The sequence below is a fragment of the Cicer arietinum genome, chromosome 2 (assembly GCF_000331145.2).
Source record: "Cicer arietinum cultivar CDC Frontier isolate Library 1 chromosome 2, Cicar.CDCFrontier_v2.0, whole genome shotgun sequence".
Taxonomy (NCBI): Eukaryota; Viridiplantae; Streptophyta; class Magnoliopsida; order Fabales; family Fabaceae; genus Cicer; species Cicer arietinum.
In genome coordinates, this window is record NC_021161.2 from 9,873,533 (window position 1) to 9,887,129 (window position 13,597).

The 13,597-nt window shown below is 27.3% G+C and overlaps 1 protein-coding gene across 2 annotated transcripts; it reads right to left on the reverse strand.

The window, feature by feature from the left end:
• Positions 1–2,603: 2,603 nt before the first annotated feature.
• Positions 2,604–4,489, reverse strand: LOC101513549 (transcription factor TCP15-like). 2 transcript variants are annotated; one of them, XM_004489975.3, is made up of 2 exons: positions 3,652–4,489; positions 2,604–3,531 (listed from the first exon to the last, which is right to left on the reverse strand). In XM_004489975.3, exons 1-2 carry the CDS (start codon positions 4,115–4,117, stop codon positions 2,840–2,842), a joined length of 1,158 nt encoding a protein of 385 aa, XP_004490032.1. In that variant the 5' UTR covers positions 4,118–4,489; the 3' UTR covers positions 2,604–2,839. The 2 variants fall into 2 exon arrangements, with proteins under 2 accessions (XP_004490032.1, XP_004490031.1); XM_004489974.4 differs by having other exon boundaries at positions 2,604–4,488.
• Positions 4,490–13,597: the final 9,108 nt, after the last annotated feature.

Below are 13,597 nucleotides of genomic sequence, written 5' to 3' on the forward strand. Positions count from 1 at the left end.
TCCCTACCTAGCGTCTTACCTACCCTAACATCTACGCCATGCACTTATTAATAATGCATGGACGTGCACATATATAAATCCCTCTCCATAATAACCACCATTACTTTCTATCTCAAATCATATACTTTCCTTAGTATCAAGTTTCCATTGTGAGAAACTAAATAATGAGGTAATTACCTTATTTTGTTTGAACTATTATCGGGGAAGAGGAAAATTATCATTAATTAAAATTGTATTAATGATCTTTTACAAATATGTTTAAGGAATTTGAATTTTATTAATTTAAACTCTTATCACAATGGATATGAAAAAAAATTAATATGTTATGTAGTTACATAATGCTATTAATTAAATTTTGTTATTAGAAGCATTTAAAGTAAATATAGTTTTTTACATGTAAGATTGGGAGATGGTGACACTCTCTTATTTCACTATCATGATATATGACATAAATTTCAACATTAAGGACTTACGAGTACATTCGATATAGAGTTTCTAGTAAGAAACAAACCAAACACTTATGTATTAGCACAATTCAATCAATCTTAATTGAGTCAACTTTTATGGTAAAAGTACTTAATTAGGTTCTACAATATATATATTTTTTACTTTCTATATCTAAATTGATTGATTGTTTTTATAAGCAAATTAGTTTATTGAATAGAGTACAAGTGTACTCAAAATCCATATCATCAATATAAATTGATTGATGGCATGTGTTTAGTTTTATTTATGAATTCAAGTAACATATTTACATTGTCTCTGTAATTATAAGTATGAAGGATTCGAGAAAAAATTAACCAGTAACATTTTTTATAACATTTTACCATGAAAACTTTTTCTTGTTCATAACTATCAAGATTCACTACTTGAAAACTAAAATTAACGACAAAAATTAGTGACAAAAAATAAAATATCTCTGCAATTATTTTCGTCATTAAATTTGTAGTGACAAATTTAGAGAAGGATTCCACATTTTTCATCTCTAAATTTATTGAGTTTATTTAATTTTTTTGGGTAGTGATTTAATCAAAAGGATTTGAATCATTCATCTATATAACATGAACATATTTAAGGAAAAATGTCACTATAATTTAACTAATGATGTGTTTATAATTCATTAAAAGCAAAATAAAGTCAAGTGTCTAATGATAAAAGCATACAATAAGTGAATCCATTAAACCGACATGAACATTATATATAAGCCTAAGATGCTAAAAGGAAAACAAAAACTATATTTACACACAAAAAATTGTATAATATTTTTACACTTTAGTTCACTAGGAAAATAAAATGAAATAAAAGAAGGTAAAGAGTACTTGTTCCATAGTGGATTTGTATTTTTATTATTATCTATAAAGTGGAAATGATAAAAAAAAAAAAAGGATTATGTGCAAATATAATTAAAAAAAACTAGCAAACGTAAGCTATACATCTAGAAGCTTAATTAATGTTTGAATTCTTATATAAGAAAACATTAAGGTGGGGCTAAAACTTATATAGTCATGAAAATAGATTTGCATTGTGATATAAGAAAAACTTAATTTGGCATAGCTAGCTTTTTAATTTGTGAAAACAACAGTTCATAATAATAGAGGCAAAAGGGTACAAATGTGTGATACATAAATATAATGAGTTGAGTTCATAGCTTATCTAGAAATTCACTATTACTATTACTACTAATTGCTGCAATTTAAATGTAGTAGAAATATATAATAAACTCTAGCTATGATGCCAACTAAGCTAGCAAATATCTTATATTAGAAAAAGAAAGAATGAAATTCTTATTCATCAAAGAAACTATATATCAATTTTAGGCAATGGCTTCACCACCTGAGATTAAGAGTTACTTCAAAGGCATGATAAGGATTCAAAAGCATCTATTATTTATATATGTACAATATATTGTAGATAGATATTGGTCCCTAGCTATAGCTATATAGTATAGTACATATTACATAATTCATAACTGCAGCAATAAGAGATGCATCGTGCATGTGACAGTTTTTGCAGTACTCACCAGAAATGCCAGTATCTTCTCTTTTCAACTCATTGCAGTAAAAAAGATGTAATTCGTACATTATTAATTTTTTTACATAGTAATAATTGTTTGTTAAATAGCCTGCCCCAATTTTTACTCTTAATTTGAGAAAAATACTTTTCTCTTAAATATACATACTTTATCTTAAAATATAAACAAAAATAATCATAAAGAAAATTAACATATTTTACATTAACTTTTTTAATTTATGTTTTACTACGGATGAATAATAAATACCAACTTATTCACTTGCCAATTATTACTAGCTAGCATATCCCTCTATTAATTAAATTGTTATATTTATTGCAATTACTCCATAGCAAAGTTGGATTACTAACATAATCCAATTTTAATATTTGCCTATAAATATTTATCACATGTGATAGTGAAGTGACAATTAGTAACAAAATTTGAGATCATAAAACAATGATCCAATCAATAAGAAACTAAAAATATTGATATAGTGGAATATCTACGCCAAGAATCAAGAAGTAATAAGTTTGTAAATATTTCTTCTCAAACCCTAACATGTTCCTAGGAAAATCACACCACACCAACAAAGTTCCAAAATCGAAAATTCAACTCAATAATATACCAAAGCAATCAAACTTTGCCTACATGTTTTCAAAATAGAAATAGCATATAACATATATAATATATTTATATATGTATATATATAATAATATATATTTTTGCAAATTAACCATTAGCAAAACTAATAGTAGTAGTAATGATAATAATTAAAAAAAAAAAATAAAGAAGCTAGCATCAAATCATACACTTGTAATTACTTGATCCTCATGAATGTTGACTAGTTGAATCATGTCCATCGTCTCTTCCACTTCCACCACCTCCATGATGTTGTCCCGACGAATCTGAAACACAATTCGTCGAATTAATCTGCCTATAAGCATTCATAGCTGAAAGCATATTCAAATTGCTTTCAGCCAAAAAACCACCATTACCACCACCAACACCGACGATGCCAGAACCTAATTGACTTCCAGGCATAAGAGACATTGGAGAACCAAAATTCATGAAATGAATTCCATTAGGAGAAGACATAGCTCCTCTATACAAATTACCACTATTACCAACAGAAGGAATAGCCCAAATAGGTTCATTTCCATTACCACCACCACCAACATTAACACCTTGGTTGCCATGACCAGTTACCATCCAAAACGCTGCCGTATTAGAAGCATGACTTGAAGGAAGTGACCCAACATTTGATTGTAACAAATAGCTTCCCATATTTTGTGATAAAAATTCTTGCTCCGATCTTCTTTTTCTCCCTATGTTTCCATCCGAATCCGAAGCCACGGATTCGAAACCACCGCCGCCGCCTGCGGCGGCGTTTTCTTCCCGGAGCTCTTGTTTTGCTTGTAGAATAGCATTTTGCACGTTGTTGAAATTCAAAATTGCTGATAATGAAGAAGGATTATGATTCTCCAACATGTTTGTGCTATTAGTTCTTCTTGAATCTTCAGCTACAACGTTCATATTTATGTTATTGTTTATATTAATGGTTCTTTCCCATTCGGCTCGGCTTCTAACCTGCGCCGCCGCCGCGGCAGCTGATGAGAACGAGCTAGGGTTGAAGTAGTTACCTCGAAAATAGTGCGACGGCGCCGACATGGTGGATCCTGAGCTTCTAAGAGAGATATTAAGTGAGGTGAAGTTCGCCGGAATTGTGCCGGTGCCTGTGGCGGCGATGACGGCTGGCTCAGCTTGTTGAAGCAGCCACTCAATCGTCTCGCCGTCGGACTTGTGTCCGAGCTCACGTGTCAGCTGGAAAACTCTGGCGGCGCAGGCTGCCGGCATACGGATCCGACGACCTCGTCCGTCGACTTTCGTGTGCCTGTCTTTCGTCGAGGCGCGCTTCGGCGGTGGCTTTTTCTGCTGGTCGGCCGTGTTGTTTGATGTAACGATGGCGGAACAGCCGTCGTTTGCGGTGGTTGAACAAGGTTGTTCGGAGATATCATCGATGATGTCTTTTTTCTCTAAAAGTTGAAGAGGAAAATTTGGTCTGCTTCGGATTCCATTATTTTGATGATGATCAGCTTCCAATTCCATGATGATCGTGCTTATCTCATATAATTAACTTCTCTCACTATAAGCACTTTTTTTAAGAAAAAAAAATTGGTGGGGTTTATTTTTTAAAATAAAAAAAAGGTTTTTTTTTCTGTCACAATGTTTTATTTTTTTGGTTTGTGGAAGTGAGAAATGAAATGAGGTGACCCTCAAATTGTATCGGTTAGTGGACAAGTGGGTCTATCTATTTTTGTGGAGCATGGAATTCCTTTCAGATGGGAGGCTCTTGCAGTTGAGTTGTTCTCTCTGCTGGAAAGAGAGAGAAAGAAAGAAAGAAAGAAAGAAAGAAAGAAGAGAGAGAATGAAAATGAATGATAGAAGATAAGGGAGAGAGGAGTGCAAGCTTTAAGCAACAAAAATAATGAGTGGGAATAATAAGGGGTTTTGTAAAAACAATTAAAAGCAATACTCGTTTTTTCCCTTTCTTAATTTTGTTGTTTTTTTGTTTTTGGGATGGAATCATTTTTCCTAGTCTTCTTCATTTTATGACTTTTTCTTATTTTCAACTGTCTTAAAATAAATGTCTCACTCTTAAACACCACATAATTCCAATCCAATAAAAAATATACGTGATTCTAATAGATGCATTTTAAAAAGATTAAGTATTTTTTTAGCCCCACAATATTTTAATCAACAGTTTTTTAAGTTTTGATTGTTTGGTCAATTCATATTTATTCTTCAAAAAATTTAATTAATAACTTTTAGATATACATGTTTATAAACATATCAATCTACAAAAGTTTAAAATATTATACCAAGCGATTAAGTAAATATGAGATTAAATAATATAGTCTTGGTGGAATGGTAAAACATGTTTTTTATAAATAATATTATATTCATTTTTTATTTTTTTATTATTATAAAGTTCTTTTTTTTTATTAAAAAGAAGGTTAAATTGCACATGTGGTCCCTTAACTTAATTTCAGTTAACGTTTTAATCCTTTATTTATTTATTTTTTATGAGTTGATCTTTTATTTTAATTTTAAGTGACAATTTGATATTTTATGTTTTAAAATATCAATAATATTGTCCTTCTTTTTACAAAAATTCAAAAAAATCTTCAAAATTTTCAAACAAAATCTATAAAATTTATTATTATCTTCAATTAAATGCAAATTTAATCAAATTCATAACTTAAATCTTTAAATAAACTCATATTTGCATTCTTTATTTGATGTTGTTGGAGATAAAAATATGAGTTTATTTGAATATTTGAGTTATGCATTCGATAAAATTTGTATTATATTGAAGATGATTATTAATTTTATGGGTTTTGTTTGAAAATTTTAATGATTTTTTTGAATTTTTGTAAAAAAAAGGATAACATTGTTGACATTTTAAAACATAAACTACCAAATTATCTCTTAAAATTAAAATAAATGACCAAATTAGAAAGAAAAAAAAAATAAAGGACTAAAACGTTAACTGAAATTAAATTAAGGGACTGCAGATGTAATTTAACCAAAAAAGAATATAAAAATCATTTTTTAGATTATTGTTTTTGGGTTTCATATTAGACAAACTTTTAGGTGTTCATATCCAAATCAATTCCAATAAAAATAGCAAACTGATCTAAAAAAAACTACACATAATTGAATTATTAGATGTTTGGATAATCTTTTGTGAGTTTCGATTGGATTAGATTTTAAAATTCTTTCTTAAAATCAAATAAACCACCTATATAAATTTTAATTTTACTTTTATTTTTTATTAGCATGAGAAACTGCATTAATTTACTAGTGTTAGTTTTAAGTTTTTTTTCTCTAATAATACTTATTTGTTTATATTTTATTACTATATTTGATATGTTTCAAACATAATTGATCGATATTATTATGTAATACTAACTTTTATATAATACTTTTTACTTCAAATTTGTTACTTGTTATAATAATAATAATAATAATAATAAAATTAAATTTTATAATTGCAATTTCTATAGTAAAAAGTCGATCCAATTGAAATCACATTAACTTCAGATCAAATTTTTTAAAAGTATCATTTAAATCAAACCGCAAATATTTTAATATTTAGATCAAATAATTTTTTGATCTCATTACCAATAAAATCTGCACCTCGAACGCCACTACCTAATAAATATATGTGAGCTTATCTAATATATATATATATATATGAATTTTTTAAAATTTATGTTAAAGTCATTCCTTATTAATAAATCTAATAAATTATTGTGGGAGAGATGTTCTAAACATATCTGTAAAAAATCATTAAAAAATTTCAAAAATACACATGAATGAACTTAAAAGCAATGACTAATCTATACTTTCAGATTGGTGGAATAATTCACTTTATAGTCTTCATAGATATTACTCGCTTTCATACAAATTTGCTTACAAAAAAAATGAAGAATACAGTTGTAAACAGATAATATTGTGAGGATCAAAAGTTGAAGTTAAATTTTATAGGAATTAAAAACTAAAATTTGAAATTTTATAATGACTAAAACCATAAATTTCCTTTTAAGAAATGTTCAATAAGGATTTTTATGCCATGTTTGATTGTTTGATATGCAAAATATGATAATGGGGTGAATGTTAGTAGTTCTTGACTAAAGGCTACGCGTAATCTTAATTGCATGAAGGGTCAAATGCCTTTCAATTTTTTTGGCCTTCCGGTTGAAGACAATTTGAGAAGAATATCTTTTTGGGCTCATTTGATTGAGCGGGTTAAAAAGAGACTATTTAGTTGAAAGTGTCGTTTTTTGTCTATAGGTGATTGTCTTATTCTTTCAAAGTTGTTTTTTCTACATTACCAGTTTACTCTCTCTATTTCTTTAAGGCTCTTAGAATTAACTGCATTAAAAAAGATAAGGTTTGTGTAACACGTGAAAAGGGTGAGTCGGATGTTACGAGGATGTGTGAGTTTAATTATGCATTATTAAAGAAATTTTGTTGGAGATTGAAGGCAGATTCAAGAGGTTTGTTCTATAAAGTTTTAGAGTTAAATATGTCGTGGACGGAGGAAGACACAATGTTGGTGGTAGTGAGGAGTCATTATGGTTGAAGGATATGGTTTGTGTTTGAGAGGGTATAAAGAGTATGAGGAGTAGAAACTTGGGTGGGATTAATAATAAGTTGAGCAGGATGGGCGAATAGGAATGATACATCTTTTTGGGATGATTCAGGGGTAATTTTGGCATATTTTTTGGGTTAACTATAGAAAGAAAAAATATCTATGTGGAGGGGTTGATTGGAATGCTTGGAGATGGAGGAAACATTTGTTTGCATGAGAATAGTAGTTGGTGAGCTGAGCATGTGATGAGGTACACAATAAAGAGCTCATACAAATTGCTTACAAATTTTAAGAGGTCAACTATGCATGGGAGGAGGTTGAGAGATCAACTATGCATGATTTTATTTGAAATAAGCGATATCATTAAAAGTATTAATATTTGTTTGGAGATTACTCAATGATATGCTACATACAAAGGAAAATTTGAAAAACCGTGAAATTTTACTCTATTTTTTGTGTTGCGGAATTCGGTAGCCAATAAAATTTACCACAACCATTTTATTGTGTATTTTTTGGTCAAATTTGGCATGCAATTTTGGAGTGGTTCATAATACGTAGTGTTCTCTCACCTGAAGCATTCAATCATATTTAATAGTTATGTAGCTTGCATCTCCCAAATTTGGATGGCTTGCATTTAGATAGTTTAGAAGGAATCTAATAGTTAGATATTTGGTCAGAAAGATAATTTATTGGATTACCTAATTGATCAAATCAAGATAGTGGTGGTGGCTTAAAGGTAGTTCTAAAGAATTTGAGGTTGAATTCAACCAATGATGGTTTAACGTGCTTATCTTTGTTTTTCTAATGATTCTTAAGATGGAAAAGAGGGGTTAATATATTAACAGTGATTTATTTTCTAATTGATTGTTTTTTGATTGAGGGTTTTGTGCCTAATCTTTATTGAGGACGTAATAATTATGTTATTGTTTTTTCTATAAAAATAATATTTTGTTTAACTTTATAACTAAAAAATTGTCAAATACACCTTAAGATGTAGGTTGTTTATTTGCACCCATTAGAAAATGAGTAACCGTAAATTAACAAACCCCTTTAAAATATAAAAAAATATAAGTATAATAAAATATAAATATATTTTAAATAAAAAATTGACATTAAAAATTATATAATTAAATATATTTTTAATCTTATAAAATTTCAATTTAGATTTTTAATTTGAACAAAAATTGTCTCCAATGTTTAGTCCCGACAATAATTTTCATTGGTAGTGTTAGTCTCTATTGTTAAGTCACATTTTATGTATCCTTATACGATCCCATCACCTCATCTAGTTATAATGTACTTTCTGTGCCAACATTGATTGAACGAGTAGTTTATAAGATTTGAAGATAGTGAAACCAACATAAGTAACACTTGCTATTTATTTTATATATTTTCATTTGCATTCATAAATCTAAATAGTAGTTCATTGAAGTTATCAATATGATCAAATATCATTACCTGGTGAGGAGTCTAAGGGTACAAGAACAATAATGAATTAAATACTTCAAGACTACAAGAGACTTTGATATCATATATTCACTCAAAATCTTATGACATTAGATATATAAATAATCTCTCTTATATATTTAATATTAAGTTTGTTCGTAGTTGTGGTGAGACTTAACTACTCACATGTGAACCCAATATTATCTTCATTTTTTATTTGTTGCAATAACATATTCATTTTCATCATCAATATGTTGTTGATGAAAAATTTCATTCCAACAAATCCCACAATTTCTTTAGTGAAGTTTATATCAATCGAATGGGCCTCGTAATCTTTTTTGTAATGTACTACACTGAAAATCTTTGAACTCACTTGGTTTTTCTCATTGTAAATCACAATCAACATCTAGTTGAACTAAATAGTCTTACACTAATGCAAATCATTTTCTTTATAAGACATCTATCTATCTATATATATAGAAAATAGTTTTTATGTTTAACCACTAAAAACAACTTCTCATTTTAACTAAATTTTAGATGTTTTTTTAGATTGTCATTGATGTCGAAATTTGTAACAAACATATGTCCAACTTCTAAAAGTGTCTGGAACACTGCTATTTTTACGAATGATTTATAATAGAAATAATTAATGAATAAAAATAAGTGATTTTGTCAAACAAATTTTAATTAACCATTTATGAAATAGTGGATACTTATTAATTGTAAGTGTGATAATCTATCATATTGCATTTCTTGTCAAACTTCTCTCGTAATAACACAAATATTTTTCAAGTGACTATTTTTTAATAAAGTGACTTTTTATTATCAAAAAAAAAAAGCCAGTAACAAACAATCTCTTTATCCACTCATACCTATAGATATACAATTTTTCTCTGATTCCTAACCAAAACTATATTAGATCGATGCCCACCAACATACAAACATGTACAAAAGCAAAAAAAAAAAAAAAGTTATCGAGTCAAAAAAATTAAAAGAGGAGTTGGATCCTCTTATTCCAAATCTCACTCAATCATCTTTATTTATTTATTTTTTATGTTTGTTTTTTCAAAAAACTCATTGAATTGAAAGAATATATGATATGTTGTTGAAACTAATGAAAGATTAATGATGTTCAATAAAAGTGAATAAGACATTAATTTTGATATATCTCAATAACTTATCAAATGATTTTAATAGTGAATCATCTATTTCAGCGAACCACTTATATATACAAGATAGATTTCTTGTTCGAACTATATTTTCTCTATACCAATCAGAAAGATGATCACTTGATTAAAGTGTTAGAGTTTTTCCCCAACTATATTAGTATTTAATAATTTTAATTAGAGCCTATGATTACATTGAATATAATCTAATTTTATTGAACGATAACTATATTAATTAAATGTGATAAAATCAATATGTTGTTATTGTTATTTAATTAAATATAATTTAATTGATAAACTATTTATTCAAATAAATAATTTAATCGATATATTGACTAATTGATCTAACCAATGATTCATTTTTATTTAAATAATTATGCTGAGGAAGAAAATATGTCTCTCAGTTATGAGTTTCTTAACTACTTTAAAGAGAGTTAAATACGGTGTGAGTATTTTTGAGCTATTGAACTAAGGAATGTATAAAAAGTAATTGTCAAGTTTTATTGAGTTTTGACTCATGCTACTTTTGTGACCTTTGGAGACCTATACAAACTTGAGAAATATTCTACCAACTCTTATTCTTGTTTTTCATTCGTCTGACCTCACTTCAACTAATTGGAGTTTGGTTGATCTTAAAGTGATTATAAAAGTGATCACGAAATAAATAAAATTAATTCAAATGGTTATATATTTTCTTTTGACAACAAATGGTTATATTTTTAAAAAAATACAAAAAGTAAAATAAAAATAAAAATAAAAAGCAGCATTGTTATTATGAAAAACTATGTGAAGATAGGCAGACAATGTGGGGGGAATGAAACTTGGTAGGCATTGCCAATGGGTGGTGCATTGAGAGTGTTAAGTGAACAAACAAAAAACATATAAAAATGTCACAATAATTAAAATATTGCCATTAATGAAAATTGAAAATTTTCCATGTGTTTTCTTTGCTTCACTTATCTTGAAACTAAAAAGGAAAACTAAAAAGCAAAACATTTGTAGGCTATTTTAGATTTGAAAACCAGTAAAATAAAAATAGTTTTTAGAAAACATTGTTAGAAAGAGGTGTTTCAAACAAAGTTTTTTCTTTTTAAATTTTTAAAAATTAAAAAACAGTTTTCAAGAACTAAATCAAACAAGTCCTAGGTGTTAAATTAACATTGTCATTCCTCCTTGACTCTCTGAACCCCTAAAGAAATTGATCAAAGGTAGGATCACGGTGGATTCTAGGGTACGACGGTTGCAGTGGCGTTTGACGATTTCATTCTCTGGAAAAGTGGGGGTTTATTTGTAAGCATTTCAACACTTTGGTCAGCGAGTAAGAGACAATTACAATAAAAACATATGTGACTCTCCTAACTTTATTCTTAGGTTAAGAGGTAATTATAACAAAAACATATGTTGCATTCAATATGTGATATGAAAAGATATGTTTGATCTATTCTACGATTCAATTTGAAATGAAAGATACATGTTTGAAATGAAGCGTATAAATTTGTTTAAATGATTTTGCGTTCTTTAGATTAGGTGGGCAGAGGTCATGCTCGAATATAGACTAAAACATAAAATAAATAAAAAATTGTATAATAATCTTATGACAAAAGAACTATAATCAATAAAATATTTCTTTCAAACTCAATTACAACCAAAAGCCAACCAATATATCCATATTTAATATTGTTGTTTCAAAATTATCCTTCTATATTAATTTCGTAATGTTGTGGGAGTTAACTATAATAATTTAGGACAAGTTAGTTATTGTATTGTTTTCTAACATCAAGAAAATCAAATGCATTTAGCTAATATATATATATATATATTATGAGACAAACACATGAGATACAGTTCTAATAGATGAAGAAATAAATAGTTGATATTATACGTACATATATATATATATATATATATATATGTATATATTTTAATTCTCAAAGATTTTCTATATTGTATTTGATTGAAATTGAAATTTTTAAAATTGTCTTACAATGCCTGAAATTGTAAAGGAAGAGATAGACCAAACAGTTATTTCTTTGTTACAAGATGCACCCGTCGGAAACACCTCAAAGCTTGTATTTGACTCTCATCTTTTCACTTATTGTTTTACCTTAGAGTGTTATGAGATGTAGTTCAAGTATATCCTTTGAAGGGCGTGTGTAGTGTAGTGTGGCTGTTTGGCGGAAGTTTATGTGTTGCAAAACAATTGATATAGTGTTATTTTTTGGTTATTATAAACAATTGTCATTTTTATGTATTTGATTTTAGAGTTTCTGTATTATATTCTTGTGTTGTGGTGGTGTTCTTTTTTAATTTTTTTGACTATTTTTTTCAACGTTCTTCATTGGAGGTATCCTATTGAAAGTGTATCAAACATTAAACTTAATGTAGGTATCTTTCTTTACCAATATTTGAACATTGACTCACTACATTGTGGGAGTCTAGCTTAGTATGCTAAGCTTAGGCTAAACTCCTATTTGTAACGTCTTTAATATCAAATTTAATAAGTGTAAAAGTATATATTTTTACTTATAATTGAGAGCAAAAATAATGTGAATTTAAGTTTCTCTAAGATATACTTGAAAATGAGTTTATATGTAATAAGCAATTATTATCTTACAGGTCGATTTAAGATATACCTTAAAATTAATTTATATATAATAAACAATTATTATCTTTCAAATCGATTTTATAAGAGTTGAATTAGTTATGAACTAAATACCGCTTACCCACCACATATAAACACATATAGACTATGTTTAGTCCAAACATGATACTCTTAACCCCTTCAACATAAAATTGGGGTATTGGAATTTACAATGGGAACATATTTACATGAGTAGACATACTTCTCAACAAACAATTACCATAATATATACATTTTTACGTTTTAAGAAACATACTCCACCGCTCTCTAATTGAAAGCGCATTTTGAAAAAAATATTATATATATCTTTCATCATAAGTTTTCTTTTAAATTACTAGAAATATTCTATATTTTTTAAAACATACTCTTTATTTATAGAGAAAATAGATTGTGATGTGAGTATAAATTAGTTTTACACTGATAATTAATAAAAATTGTTGATTTTATTATCTCATCATAAAATAATTAAATTATCAACTACTTATATTTTTTAGATGTAAAATGATTTATGTCGATAGTATATAGTCATTAAACGCTTATTAATACAAATTGAAGCGTTTTAGTACATTTGTTTCATAAATTAATAAATTAATTATCACTTTAACAATCAAAGTGTTATTGTTGACTTTTGTATTTTATGAAAGACCATTTTATATAAAAAAATATATTATTTCGTTGTTTATAAATATTATACTAAATTTTTACATTGTATCGTAAATATATTAAATATTCACTGATATGAATAATAAAAATTAAATAAATAAATAAATTTTATTTTATTGACACTTTTAGTAAATAATATTTAATTATTATAGATACATAAATGATAGAAAATAATATTTAAAAAATTTAAAGATCAAATGTATTATTACAAGTCGAATTAATTCATGTACTATAGAAATTCTCTTAAAAATATAGTCTATTTTAAGTTTGTTTTTTTAACAAATGATCCTTCATTGTGGGACTTAGAGAGTAAAAAAAGAGTTTATTTGTATGCTAGTGAAATAAGAGTTGTACTTCCTTGATTCTACTACCAATTATTTATTTGACTATTTCATATAGATTTAAATTTATTAAATTATTCTTATGAATAATTGATGTTCTTCATTGCATACCGTTAGTATAAAGTGAAAGTTAATGAGAGTGATACATCTAATATTAAATATATATTACAA

Bases quoted from the DNA above. Each gene is read 5' to 3' on its own strand.
- LOC101513549 (XM_004489974.4), bottom strand. From the start codon at position 4,117: ATGGAATTGGAAGCTGATCATCATCAAAATAATGGAATCCGAAGCAGA.